The sequence below is a fragment of the Muntiacus reevesi genome, chromosome 1 (assembly GCF_963930625.1).
Source record: "Muntiacus reevesi chromosome 1, mMunRee1.1, whole genome shotgun sequence".
Taxonomy (NCBI): domain Eukaryota; kingdom Metazoa; phylum Chordata; class Mammalia; order Artiodactyla; family Cervidae; genus Muntiacus; species Muntiacus reevesi.
The window spans coordinates 270,105,232-270,118,564 of NC_089249.1; the positions used below are offsets into that span (position 1 = coordinate 270,105,232).

Here is a 13,333-nt window from a genome sequence, read left to right on the forward strand (position 1 = left end):
CAGATTTAAGGCTTTGAAATGCAGTATTTTTCTTTTTTGTGTGTTTTGAGAAGTATAGAAAATGAAGTTTGAAGTGTTAGTTCCTATTGCTGCTGTAACAAATATCTTAAACCTAGTGGCTTAAACAATGTAAGCTTATTATCTTACAATTCTGCAGTTCAGAAGTTGAAAATGGGTCTCACTGGGCTAAAATCAGGATGTGAGCAAGGCCACATTTCTTTCTGGAGTGCCTAGGGGCCTTTCCAGTTTCTAAAGGCTGCCCACATTCCTTGGGTTATGGCCCCGTCCTCCACCTTCAAAGCCAGTGGAGCGGCTTCCCTCCCTGCCCCACCCCACCCTACCGCACCCCCACTCAGCTTTATTCAAGTCAGCGCTCCGCCTTGACTGTGTGTTTCCACCGTGGTGTGTCTGCTGGGGCTGCTTCTTCAGCAGCTTCTCCGTGGTCTTCAGAAGTCCTTGTGCTTGTTGAGCCTGGGGTACAGGGCATGTACTTTCTTGGGCAGCAGATCCTGGGGCTTATGGAACTTCCTGAGGTTTTCTTCCTGAGTCTGGTTAATGATGGTGAGAATAAGGGCAATGAACTCATGGACAGCTCAGATCTTGGACAGCTCGGACCACGTGTCGCCTGTCACTTTGGCGATGTACCCCTGGGAGAGCTCCACCTTCAGGTGGTCCAGATGATTCAACAGCTCTTCCTTTTTGCTGGGAAGGTTCTGAGCATTGGTTTTGGCCATAGCTGCACAAGCGGCTGCCAGCTGCTACCCAGGGTCTGAGGGTCTCTTCCACTTTTCAGGACACTTGTTATTTTGGGCCCACTCAGATAATCCAGGATTAGCTCCCTATTGCAAAGTGAGCTGATTAGCAACCTTCAGTCCATCTGCCACTTAATGCCCCTTTACAATGCAGTCTAACATATTCTCAGGTTCTAGGGATTAGCAGGGACCTCTTGGGGGGGGGGCTATTATTTTGCCTACTACACAGCCCCTCAGCTGGTGTGATGGGAAAGAGCTGAAAGTGAAAGAGAATAGTGAGAAGAAAAAGAAACAGAGGTGTAAATAGCCCCTCGCTGGCTTGGATGGTATGTTCCCTGATTGTGCTGCTAAATACCATACCCGAGATCATTCGCATCTATACTCTGATTTTTTTTCCCCTGGAAAACCTTAAGGAAGGGTAAAGATGCGATATTGGAAACCTGAGTGTTTAGCCCTGGCTCTACCACTCACTGCCTACATCACCTTTGGCAGTTCGCTAAAGTTTGTATTAGAAGCATCGTTTCCTCTTTTTAAAACTAGGAGAGGCAGGGAGAGGATGCACTGGGATGTGTTGAGTGTCACGGGCTCAAAGGAAGGGAGGTCTCAGGTCTCATGAAACTGCTGGGGCCCCAGTGGCCCGCAAGGGAGTCCTGGGATGAGAAACGCCTGGGTGCCCCTGCTGCTGCGGCTGCTGCTAAGTCGCGTCAGTCGTGTCCAACTCTGTGCGACCCCATAGACGGCAGCCCACCAGGCTCCTCTGTCCCTGGGATTCTCCAGGCAAGAACACTGGAGTGGGTTGCCATTTCCTTCTCCAATGCATGAAAGGAAAAAGTGAAAGTGAAGTCGCTCAATCATGTCTGACTTTTAGCAACCCCATGGACTGTAGCCTACCAGGCTCTTCCATCCATGGGATTTTCCAGGCAAGAGTGCCGGAGTGGGGTGCCATTGCCTTCTCTGCTAGAGGTCCCTAATCCCAGACTCCTGCTAAGGATGCTGGTCCATGCCCTCTGTCAAAGCTCAGGCATTGTGAACACCTCCCCTGATGCCCTGGTCAGGGTCACCTTGGCTTGGAGCCTGGCTCCAGGGGCCAGCCTGATGTGCTGGACGGACTCTGACCCAAGGGCTGTGCAGAGAGACAGCCCCTGAGGAGGCCCACATTGGGGGTGGGGCATGAACCACACATGCACAGGCAGAAAGCCTCCCACCCTCCAGATGGACGGCTCCGGGGCAGCAAGGCAGCCTTCTTTTGCCTGTCCTGGGAATCCTCCGGTTTCAATCTTGCCATGATTCTAGATGAAGGAGAGCCTGTTCCTACTGACTCACAGTCACAGGTCTGTCTGCTCCATGGGTCCAGGCACCAGGAGGAATGGGCCCTTTCTCACTTTTTGCCAATTTTATTCTTATTTGCTCTTCTCCCCAGGAGGAAGCAACAAGAGTAAAGAGCTCTCAACAGGCTCTCTGCATTCCTAACCATCCCTCACAGCAGAGGTGAATCAGATAATAAGCAAGTGGAACATTGTGTGTGTGTGTGTGTGTGTGTGTGTGTGTGTGTGCATGTGTGCACTCAGTCGTGCCCGACTCTGCAACCCCATGGACCATAGCCCGCCAGGCTCCTCTGTCCATGGGATTCTCCAGGCAAGAATACTGGAGTGGGTTGCCATTTCCTCCTTCAGGGTATCTTCCTGACACAGGGATCGAACCTGAACATATTGTATTATGACTGTAAAATATATCTCAGTTTATACCTCTGGTCTAAGATGTTTCCTATCATCTTTGAAAGGCTATGTCCAGGCAGGCAGCATTTCCTAATTTGTTTACTGCAAGATAGTTATATCAGGTTGTAGCAAAGCAAGGAATGCAGAAATTGCTCCAGTTTTGTTCTAGAGCGTGGGTGGGACTAGATGGTTGTATCAGGCAGAATTCTAAGATGGCTGCAAGATTCCTACCTCCTGATGCATATGTCCTGTATAATCCTTTTAATGCCTATGTAATCCTATATAATGCCTTTGTTTATGAGGGGGATTTGGGAATATGATGGGATAGTCATTGTCATGATTAGGTTATGTTACAGTTGACTTTTAAAAGGGAGAGTATCTTTGATGGGCCTGACCTTATCAGGTGACCCCATAATAACAATGGGGCTCTTAAAGAAACATATTTGAAGTGTGAAAGAGATTTGACACAGGGAGATTCTCCACTGATGGATATAAAAATGGGTGAGGCCATGGCAAGTGGACACTAGGAGCAGAGAGCCAGCAAGAAAACAAGGGTTTCTACAAAGAACTGAATTCTACCAACAAATTAAATGAGCTTGAAAGTAGATTTTTCTGCAGAGCCTCTAAACAAGAATTCAGCTTGATTGAAACTTTGAATGTGACACTGAGCAGAGAACCCAGTTGAGTTATACCTGGGCTTCTGATCTACTGAACTGAGAGCTAATAAACGTTTATGGTTGTAGCCAGAAACAAACCCACACACTGGTCAATTAACCTACGACAATAGAGGCAGGAATATACATAGAGAAAAGATAATCTCTTCAATAAGTGGTGCTGGGAAAACTGGACAGTTACTGTAAAAGAATGAAATGAGAATATTTTCTAACACCACATACAAAACTAAACTCGAAATAGATCAAAGACCTAAATGTAAGGCCAGACACTATAGAACTATTAGAAGAAAACACAGGCAGAAAACTCTTTGACATAAATTGCAACAATATAATTTTTGAGCCATCTCCTTAGAGTAATGAAAATAAAAACAAAATAAATAAGTAAGACCTAATTAAACTTAAAAGGAAACCATTAACAAAATGAAAAGACAACACACAAAATGGGAGAAAATATTCACAAATGAAGCAACTGTCAACGTAATAATCTCCAAAATATAGAAACAGCTCATGTAGCTCTATGTCAAAAAACAAACAATTCAATAAAACAAATAGGCAGAAGATCTAAATAGACATTCCTCCAACGAAGACATACAGATGGCCAAAAAGCACATAAAAAGATACTCAAATCACTAAGTACCAGAGAAATGCAAATCAAAACTACAATGAGGTATTACCTCACCCTTAGAATGGTCATCATCAAAAAGTCTAAAAACAACAAATGCTGAAGAGGGTGTGGAGAAAAGGGAACCCTCCTACACTGTTGGTGGGAATGTAAATTGGCACAACCCCTATGGACAATAGTATAGAGGTTTCTTAAAAAACTTAAAATAGAACTATTATATGATCCAGCAATCTCCCTCCTGGGCATACATCCAGAGAAAACCATGATCTGAAAGGATGTTCATTGCAGCACTATTTACAATAAGCAAGAAATGGAAGCTTCCTAAATGTCCACTGACAGAGGAGTGGATAAGGGAGATGGGTACATGTATATAATGTAATATTGCTCATCCATTAAAAAAATGAAATAATGTCATTTGCAGCAACATAGATGGACCTAGAGATTATTGTACTAAGTGAAGTAAATCAAAGACAAGTAGCATATGAAAGCACTCATATGTGGAATCTAATTAAAAAAGATAGAAATGAACATATTTATAAAACAGAAACAGACCTACAGATACCAAAAACAAACTTGCCGAAGGGGAAACAAGGAGGATAGGGATCAATACACGCACACACACTATCTATGCACAAAGTAGATAACTCACATGTTATCTGCCTCATACATATGGGATATGATGAGTTGGACCATAAAGAAAGCTGAGCACTGAATAATTGATGCTTTTGAACTGTGGTGTTGGAGAAGATTCTTGAAAGTCCCTTGGACTGCAAGGAGATCCAACCAGTCCATCCTAAAGGAAATCAGTTGTGAATAGTCATTGGAAGGACTGATGCTGAAGCTGAAACTCAAATACTTTGGCCACCTGATGCTAACTGACTCAATGGAAAAGACCCCGATGCTGGGAAAGACTGAAGGCAGGAGGAGAAGGGGACGACAGATGGTTGGATGGCGTCACCGACTCGATGGACACGGGTTTGAACAAGTTCCGGGAGTTGGTGATGGAAAGGGAGGCCTGGTGTGCTGCAGTCCTTGGGGTCGCAAAGAATTGGACATGACTGAGCAACTGAACTGAGCTAACTCACAAGGACCTAGTGTATAGCACAGGGAACTCTACTCAAGATTCTGTGATAACCTATATGAGAAAAGAACCTAGAAAGGGAATGAATATATGTTTATCTATAACTGAACCATTCTGCTCTACACCTGAAACTAACACATTATAAATGAACTGTACTCCAATAAAAATATTAAAAAAACCCAGAAATCTTATTTTAATATTTTACAATGGACTATTGCTAGCCTTAGTAAATAAATATTTAAAAATTTTTTAAAAAGCCTCTAAGTTTGTGATAATTTGTTACGAAGCAATAATACTAACAATACTAATAATACCACTAATGGCATACTACTAATAATTTTAAAAAATACTAAATAAAATTAACAATACATACACATAAAATACTAATAATACCAATAAGCTAATGCAATGGTATTTCAGTTAAACCTAAAATAGGATTTTTTTTGGTCTCCTCTTTTCCTGCCTTTCTCCAAAGCTTTGATCTGTTTTCCCACCATGAAGTTATTTCACTGACTATAACTAGAAAATGCCGTTTTGTCAGATTACAATCTTGTTCTCATACCACTTATCAGAGTGATCTCTTCCCTTCCCCCTCACGGGTGATTTGAGATGCAGAGATGTACTCATCTTGGGTATGTTATATACATGTAGGGCTGCAGAATTAAGCCAGAAAACACAGATTTTGAGAATTAAAGCGAACAATCTGTGTTTTGAAGTAACTCAGATACGTTTCCTTGATTCCAACTAGTTATCTTGAAACACAGTAACCTTGACATCATGGCTGAAGAAAAAAAGAGAAGCAATGTAAGCATACACGTCTGAACATTTAAATATCTTTTATCGATAAACATTTCTAGAACGCCACGCATTTGGATCCGTGCTTTTGCTGAGGAAAACCTGCAATCCATCTCCTGCTTCCTGATGCTGCAGGTGGGTCCCATTACAAGGGTAGGACACACCATGGAACGCATGCCTAGACTTTTAAAGCTACAAAACAGAAAGCTGGTCTTCATTAATTAGATGTCAGGATTATGCAGACTGATCACTGTATTATTACGCATAACATGGTGAAAAGCCTGATTATATAGTTTGTTGATAGTTCCACGTAGGTAATTTATCTAAGCCTTATTTGCTAAGATATTCTATTAGCCACAAAGGCAGGATTTGGTATCAGGTAAGAAAATCACACTGTGACTTTGTGGTTGATGGCTGAAAGAATGCCTTACCACAAAGGGAACTAAGAATGCAATATGGTGTCTTTCTAACTTTTAAATCAAGAAAAATTCCAGGCCCCAGTACCGCTTAACCTGGTGCTACCTCACAGGCAGATATAAGTGGAAATATTAACAAATCAGTGATTCATAACTGAGACTCACCATTTCAAACCCATATTCTCTGCCTTTATGAAAACCATGGAATTGGATTAAGAGAAAGGCCACATAATTTTAGACTTAAGCAAATGTGGACAATGGATTCTAGGATGAAGGATAAATGTGAGCACCACAAACCCTCATCTGAATACTGATTAGCTGCTTTAATAAAAAGGAAGAGTTCACACACACAAAAAGATACTCAAAGTCCATAATGTGGAAAAATCTCAAGATCTGGGAATCTAGGTAAGTCATGACTTTTTGCCTTTACCAATTTTACCCAAAGTCTTCCCAGGTGCTAAAGGCGGCACTAAAGAAAAGCTATCACAAAACTATTATGTTAGGCCATTATCATCTTTGCCTCAATCTCTTATACCTGTGTCTATGCCAGCTATATAATTATGATGAAGGAGAACACTCCAAGCTCAAAAGAAGTGAACAACTTCAGTTTCTGCTCACACGGACCTTGTCAAGTAGCCAGTGACTTGCCCTTTCATTGTGAGTGACTGATATCAATGCTGGCTCTAAAGAAAGACACTTTTCATAATCGTCCAACAATCTGCTAAGTGAAAACATATGGATGGGCTTAGGCGAAGCCTGCCAGGGGTCTTTGTTGAATGGAAAACAGGTGCTTCCATTCTGTGCCACGTAATACCCCATTTACCCCCAAGTCCAAAGGTTACAGGACTAATAGCTGCCTGGTGGTAATCAACGAAAGCCAAGACACTAGCCCTGGTGAAACATCTGGGACATATTTTACATACTTGCAACATATGCTTCAGGTTCAATTAAAGTGAGGCTTTGGCACATTTATTAATCTTTTTTACTTTTATCCTATAAGAGGACCCACTGACCTGACCCCACTATTATACCATATGAAAAAACAGAGAAATAATGAGAGTGAGAGGTCAGTCCATGCTCGTATGGCAAAAAACACATTTGTTTTCTCATGAAACTCCATTACGCATGACTCTATACACAAACTTTAAATAGAGGAACCAATGAATTTTTCAAAGTAGGAAATTACCCTTCTCCCGCTCAGACACTCTGATAGCCAAGACTTACAACATTTACCACTGCGAGAGTCAGCCGAGATACAGAAGCTGGTAAATAGAAACTTGAAGTATCCTTTCATATTTTCATTTATCAGTAAAAACTTTATATTTCCAGAATATAAGATTTCCATTCTAAGATTCTTCCTTCTATTATTGAAGTCTCTAAAAGTCTATTGTAAATTATTACATTTGAGATTTTCTTCTTGTTCAGATATGGTTTTTATATTATCAATTGTGTTATGAATGAATAAAAGCAAAACCCTCTTATATATCACTCAGATAAAGGGGTGCATTTATGAAAATCAGCTCACAATCCTTTCATATGGAAAACACCACTGCTTTTTGGCACCCTGTGCAGAATAGAGGTGAATTCGTAGAGTTATTTAAGCACTCACTTTAGTAAACTTTAGTAGATGTCAGTCAACTTAGTAAACCAGATCTGAAAATGTGTTAGAACCAAGGTGTCAATTTCAGACAACCAAACACCGCATAACAATAGATGCCACTCCAGAGATTTGAGTTGTCTTCCACCATTGCACCTTCTACTTGACATCTATGTTTTTGTAAGCTGGTTAACCAGGTACGCTACTGGTTTTCCACAAACATCTTCTCTATTAAAAAAATGACCACAAAGGGAGATTAGTGTATAGGATATCAACAAAACAGCTAAAAAAATATAGGTCGACTTCAAGCAGGGCCATTGAAGTGCCAGGCTTCACTAAGGGTTTCCATTTATGAACATTCCTTGGGAGACACTTGCTGCTAGGATGGATCTTTATGGTGGCTTTAATAATAAGCAGCAACAAGCAAGGGAAAAATGGCCATAAATGGATGGCAGCTCAGTGTTTATCAGCAGAGGAATGATGATTCAGAGCTGGCGTGCTGAGTTAAAATACAAGCTCTCTACAGCTCCACAACTGACCTTAACAATAAATCATATCATTTATTGCCAGGAGTGTATGCTCATGTTATTCAACATTACAAAGAAGCACATATGTGTTTTTGCAGAAAGGAGATTTTTGCTAATGCTTGATGATGTTGCTAATGACTAAATGATATCCAGAAGAAACATTTCACATAAAAGCACTATCAATTTTAAAATGTTTGAAATAGCAGTAGAAGGGAGAAAGAATGCATTTGGAGAAAGAAGGTACATGTGTGTGCTTGTGTATGTGTGTCTGTTTCTATTTTTCTTCTAGCATTGAATATTAGTCAGGAAAAAAAATCATTCAGGAAGTTAATCACTGCGAATTTTTGTTGCTGTTGTTGACATTTCCAATGCTTGCTTCCAGCACACAAATTCTTACACTGGGATATAAGTGTACATCTCTACTGGAATCCAAGTTCGAGGGCATAAATTAAGATACACTGTTTTTCTTCTTCCTTTGAAAAATTTCAGTGCTTCACTAGAACAGAAGTCAGATAGATTCAGAGTAGGTCAAAAATCAGGATTTACATGCTGAACAATGTGGTCAAAATGAGTGCTCATTCTCACCTCTCCTCCCAATCTCACCCTAAGACTTTTTAGGTCTTAGATGCAGAAATGCCCAAAGATGATGCTGTAAGCCATCAGCAATAGTCTCCTTGACATAGAAAGCTGTCCTCCTGACTCCAAGTACTGCTGCGGCGGGGCAAGATCATTCTGGTTTCTCCCTCTACTTGTCCCCTCTCCCCAGGGGACAACCAATTCAAGCTGTCCCAGAAACCAGCTGTTATTTACTGTGGTCACCATCCGCAAGCCAGCCAGCAATCGACACGCGAGTCTCTCTGCACAGACTTTCCAGACCAAGGAACTGTAGGGCTGTTTCCAAGTCTAGACCAGGGCAATGAGCACTGGGATTATTTAAATGCCCTCCAGAGCCCTATGTACACATGTGTTCTTTTGCTGAGCAATTCTTGGAAAATTACAGATGATGATATCCAAGTTTAACGCACACAGCCTGCTATTTTTTCACTTCTCTCTTCCCCCAAAGCGTAGCCTGATTTGTAATACTCCAGATAGGACAAATTTTTGCCCTTCAAAAACAGTTGTCACTGCCGTTATCTTCGTGAGAGCTATCAAGTTCCAGACAAGCTGAATTATTATTATTATTATTTTTTGTTCCTGGCAGAAAAATATTTGACCCAGCTCTGGACAAAAGCGAAGACGATTTATAGCCCTCTCTGCCTCTTTGCAACATGCAGTGGCATTGTTAGGATGATAAACAGCACTGTCCAATTTTCTGGACTCAAAACACTTCAACTCCTTTTTTAACTGTCTGTGAAAACAGTGTCATGTCTACATTTCCCCATCCCCAGGTACCCAAGTGCTGGGAAAGATAATTACCTTGTCATCTTTGTCATCTTCTTCTTCCTCGTCCTCTAGCATGTCCTCCACTACCTGCAGACAGAAACAGAAGTCGTTTTCATGCTTTTTAAGAGAGGCAATTTTGTTCTGTCATTTTGAACCTTTTGGAAATGAAAACTTTATTAACATTTGAAACAGAGGCACTGAGAGGGAATATTTGATCTAGAGGCAGGGATTAGGAAAATGCTATGCATTTAATTGATGAACGCCAGGGACCTGAGTCCCCGGTCAGGGGAACCCTATTTGTGTGAAATGTTCTGTGACGACTTAAAGAATTGGAACTATGCATAAGGTAAACCAACACTAATCTGAAGGATGCTTTAAATCAGGAGATTTCTTTTCTTTTTTTTCCCCACCTACTCCACTGTCTATATTAATTAGGCCCTTTAAATTTGGAGCTAGATAACTAAGCAGAGTACAGCTCTGCTATTTCTAATTTACTTGTCACCAAACTCTAAGATAAAAAATTGTCAGTTCATTGATTCATGCTAGTGATCTATGGCATAAAACTAACAATATCTTTCATGGCTCCAATTTGAATTCTGATGAATAAATGTCAACTCTTGACTATGTCTGAATTACCTGTTCCTTTTGTGAATTACCTGCAACTCTAATGTTCATTCTCTGCGATTTTACACATGGATTATGTTATGAGAATGGACATTACTATTGAAAGAAAATAAGAAATGCATTCAATAATCAAGTGTGTATAACACATATATATAGCCCATAAGGACAGATATGCATACATATATTTTTTAATGGCTCCTGGTTTATCTACTTCAGCAGAATGAAACAGTCATTTTGGATTTGCCAAATAATTTCCCCTTGCCTGGATCAATATATAACTGCAGGCATTACAAATGAGACTTCACCCCATTCCAGGTGTTTTATTATGTTTTTATATACACACACTTCATGGAAACCAAAAATTTTACAAGTTTGAGGGGAGTTATTGTTCAGCTATGTGCCAACTCATGATTGCATTTATGCCATTTAATATAACTTTTAATTCTTGTGGTGCTTTTATATTTTTATCCAGTATCTTTCTCTCTGAATAAATTCAACAAAATCATGATCACCAAATATTTTTAAACCTTTCTCCAAATCTCACAACTTTAGAAGACAGAGGTAGCTAACTCTTCTTTCCTGTGGCTTTATAACAGACAGAAGAATATGCTATGAATGAAAATGTCAATAACGAAGACTTACGAAACAGAGTTACATAGACTGAAGCAACATACCAGGACCTTAGTTATTCTGATAATTTTTCTCAAATATTTTAAAAGCAGGCACTGATTTAAAAGAAGAGCCCAAACACAAACTTCTAGTTCTCATGAACTAAGATATAACGAAAAACATTTGACAGACTGGGAAATTGTTCCTAATTTACTGTCATACTTTAAATTTTCTATTAAATGGCCTTTCCTTTGGACATTCAGCATTTCAAAAGAACCAGAGTAACACAATGTGCTGTTTCCAGTATCGGGTGAGAGTTTACACTTATTTTGGGAACATCTAAAGCAGTTCAACCTCAGCAAGAATGAAGGACTCTTGACATTCTAACTATACTCAGTCACTCCAGAAGCATTTATTACAAATGCCCTTGTCCAAGGCATATGGTACTAGTGATTGTGGAAATACAAAGATGGATAACACAGATACTTCATTTCAGCCCTCAAGAGGCTTATAATCCAACAGAATTTAAATGGGGGATATCAGATAGCCTTTCATGTTTCCTTTTAATTTCCTGAAAATTTGAAGCATGAATATCGTACACACATAGGCAACAACAGTGACAACATATAACTGAGGTGCCGTATGCCAGGCTATTCCAAACTGGGCCCTTTGTGAGGGAGGCTGATACAGGAAAAGAAGTCACGGTATTTCAGGACATTATGTTGCATCAAAAGAATCCACCAAACACCAAGTAGCTAAACTAGAATTCAAACTCAGGTTGTGGGATAGCAGAGCCAGCTCTTAAACTCTGCCTAGTTCAAAAACCAAAAAAATTAAAAAAAAAAAAAGGATGGGGGAGGAAAAGGAAAACAAGAGAAGGACTGATCTAACCCTTCCATGATCTTTTTAATGATCATAAATTTGTAACTCTACTAAAATGATGTTTCAAATTTCAGGTTTATATTAAGTAATTTATAAAGGTTGGTCATTACCTATTTTTTAAAAAAACTATATATATTGAGGTATACAATATGATTATTTGATATAAATCAGATTAAGTAATTTTTCCCTGATTACCCATATAGTTACATATGAAATATGAAATTCATATATGTTTATTCTTCTACATTAAAAATCAAACAATATTTTAGATGGTTATTTTTAAGACTATTATATGTCTTTCCTCTTCAGTAATTATCATATCATACTACAGATGCAAGGAAGGCAAAATGCTGTCGGATTGTGCCTAGCAGTTTGTAATAAGTGTTCAAGAAATATTTGTTGATAGACTGAACAGAGAAATGCTTAATCTATGCTTCATATCTTTGAACAGCTGGTTGAAGGTCTATCATTAATTTCATAGAACTCAACTAGCTCACCTGCAAAGACGTCTAATCAATGATGGAGATTAATAAAAGCAAATATTCAAAGTGTTTTCAAAGATTTGCCAGGCAAGAGAAAGCATGGATATTTAACTATTATTTCAAGATTTGGAGTTCTCCAATATCTTCAAGTTAATTTTCCAAAATTAAAAATATTATTGAACCAGGAAACAAACCGAGAACTTAATTTACACATTTCACAAGTCAGCTGCAGATCTTATGTTCAAGAACACCTCAAAAGAGGTCTACAGAATCAGACTCTTCATTTGCAAAACCCAAACAGTTCTCACCCTGCACAAGTGGGTAATTGGCTATGCACAATTGCTCCATAAATGTGCGGCCAGAACCACCCAACACAACCATTTGCTTTTACATTTGGCAGCAAAGTGCTGTGTTCAAGAGAGGCTGTCGTGTTGTGTTGCAGCCCCCGAGTGAGGGCTTTTCCCCTCCTCCAGTTATTTTTTAATGTAACAACATAAACATCTACAAGTGAGGATGTATAATACAGATGGTTCCTAGGGATGCCTTTAAGCGGCTTCAGAATGTATACCACTATTACATTTTGCTTAGATGATGCTTACTTAAGGTACCTTAGAAAATGGAGATGATCATAGCACCTACCCCACAGTGTTGATTAGGTATCCAATGAGATAATGCATTAATATTTAAAGTGCTCAGCACAATACCTGCACCAAAGTACTTAAAAAATGTGTATGACTAATAAAAATAGAAAAGACATCCATTTAATAATATTTAAAGATTAATTTTTGGAAATTAAATGATGCATTTATTTTCCTGGACAAAATAGTCAGGGTTCTGAATGACACACGCAATTCTGATTCATATTTCCCTGACACTAACACTTCCCTGGTAGCTCAGACAGTAAAGCGTCTGTCTACAATGTGGGAGACCTGGGTTCAATCCCTGGGTTGGGGAGATTCCCTGGAGAAGGAAATGGCAACCCACTCCAGTACTCTTGCCTAGAAAATCCCATGGACGGAGGAGCCTAGTGTCCATGGGGTCACAAAGGGCTGGACACGACTGAGCGACTTCACTTTCACTTTTTAAGAAACACATAAAGGGGCACAGATAGAGCTGTGGATAAAGATTCCCAATTAAATGACAATGGTTTCACAACTAATTTTCAGGCTTTAAA

At 39.7% G+C, this 13,333-nt stretch overlaps 1 protein-coding gene across 1 annotated transcript in view; it reads right to left on the minus strand.

Moving 5' to 3' along the window:
- Window positions 1-13,333, minus strand: part of MCTP1 (multiple C2 and transmembrane domain containing 1) — a 550,845-nt gene that overhangs the window by 68,642 nt on the left and 468,870 nt on the right. Inside the window, exon 19 of the mRNA XM_065936796.1 lies at window positions 9,596-9,649. Within this exon, the coding sequence (XP_065792868.1) occupies window positions 9,596-9,649 (54 nt within the window). The remainder of the gene's footprint in view (window positions 1-9,595; window positions 9,650-13,333) is intronic.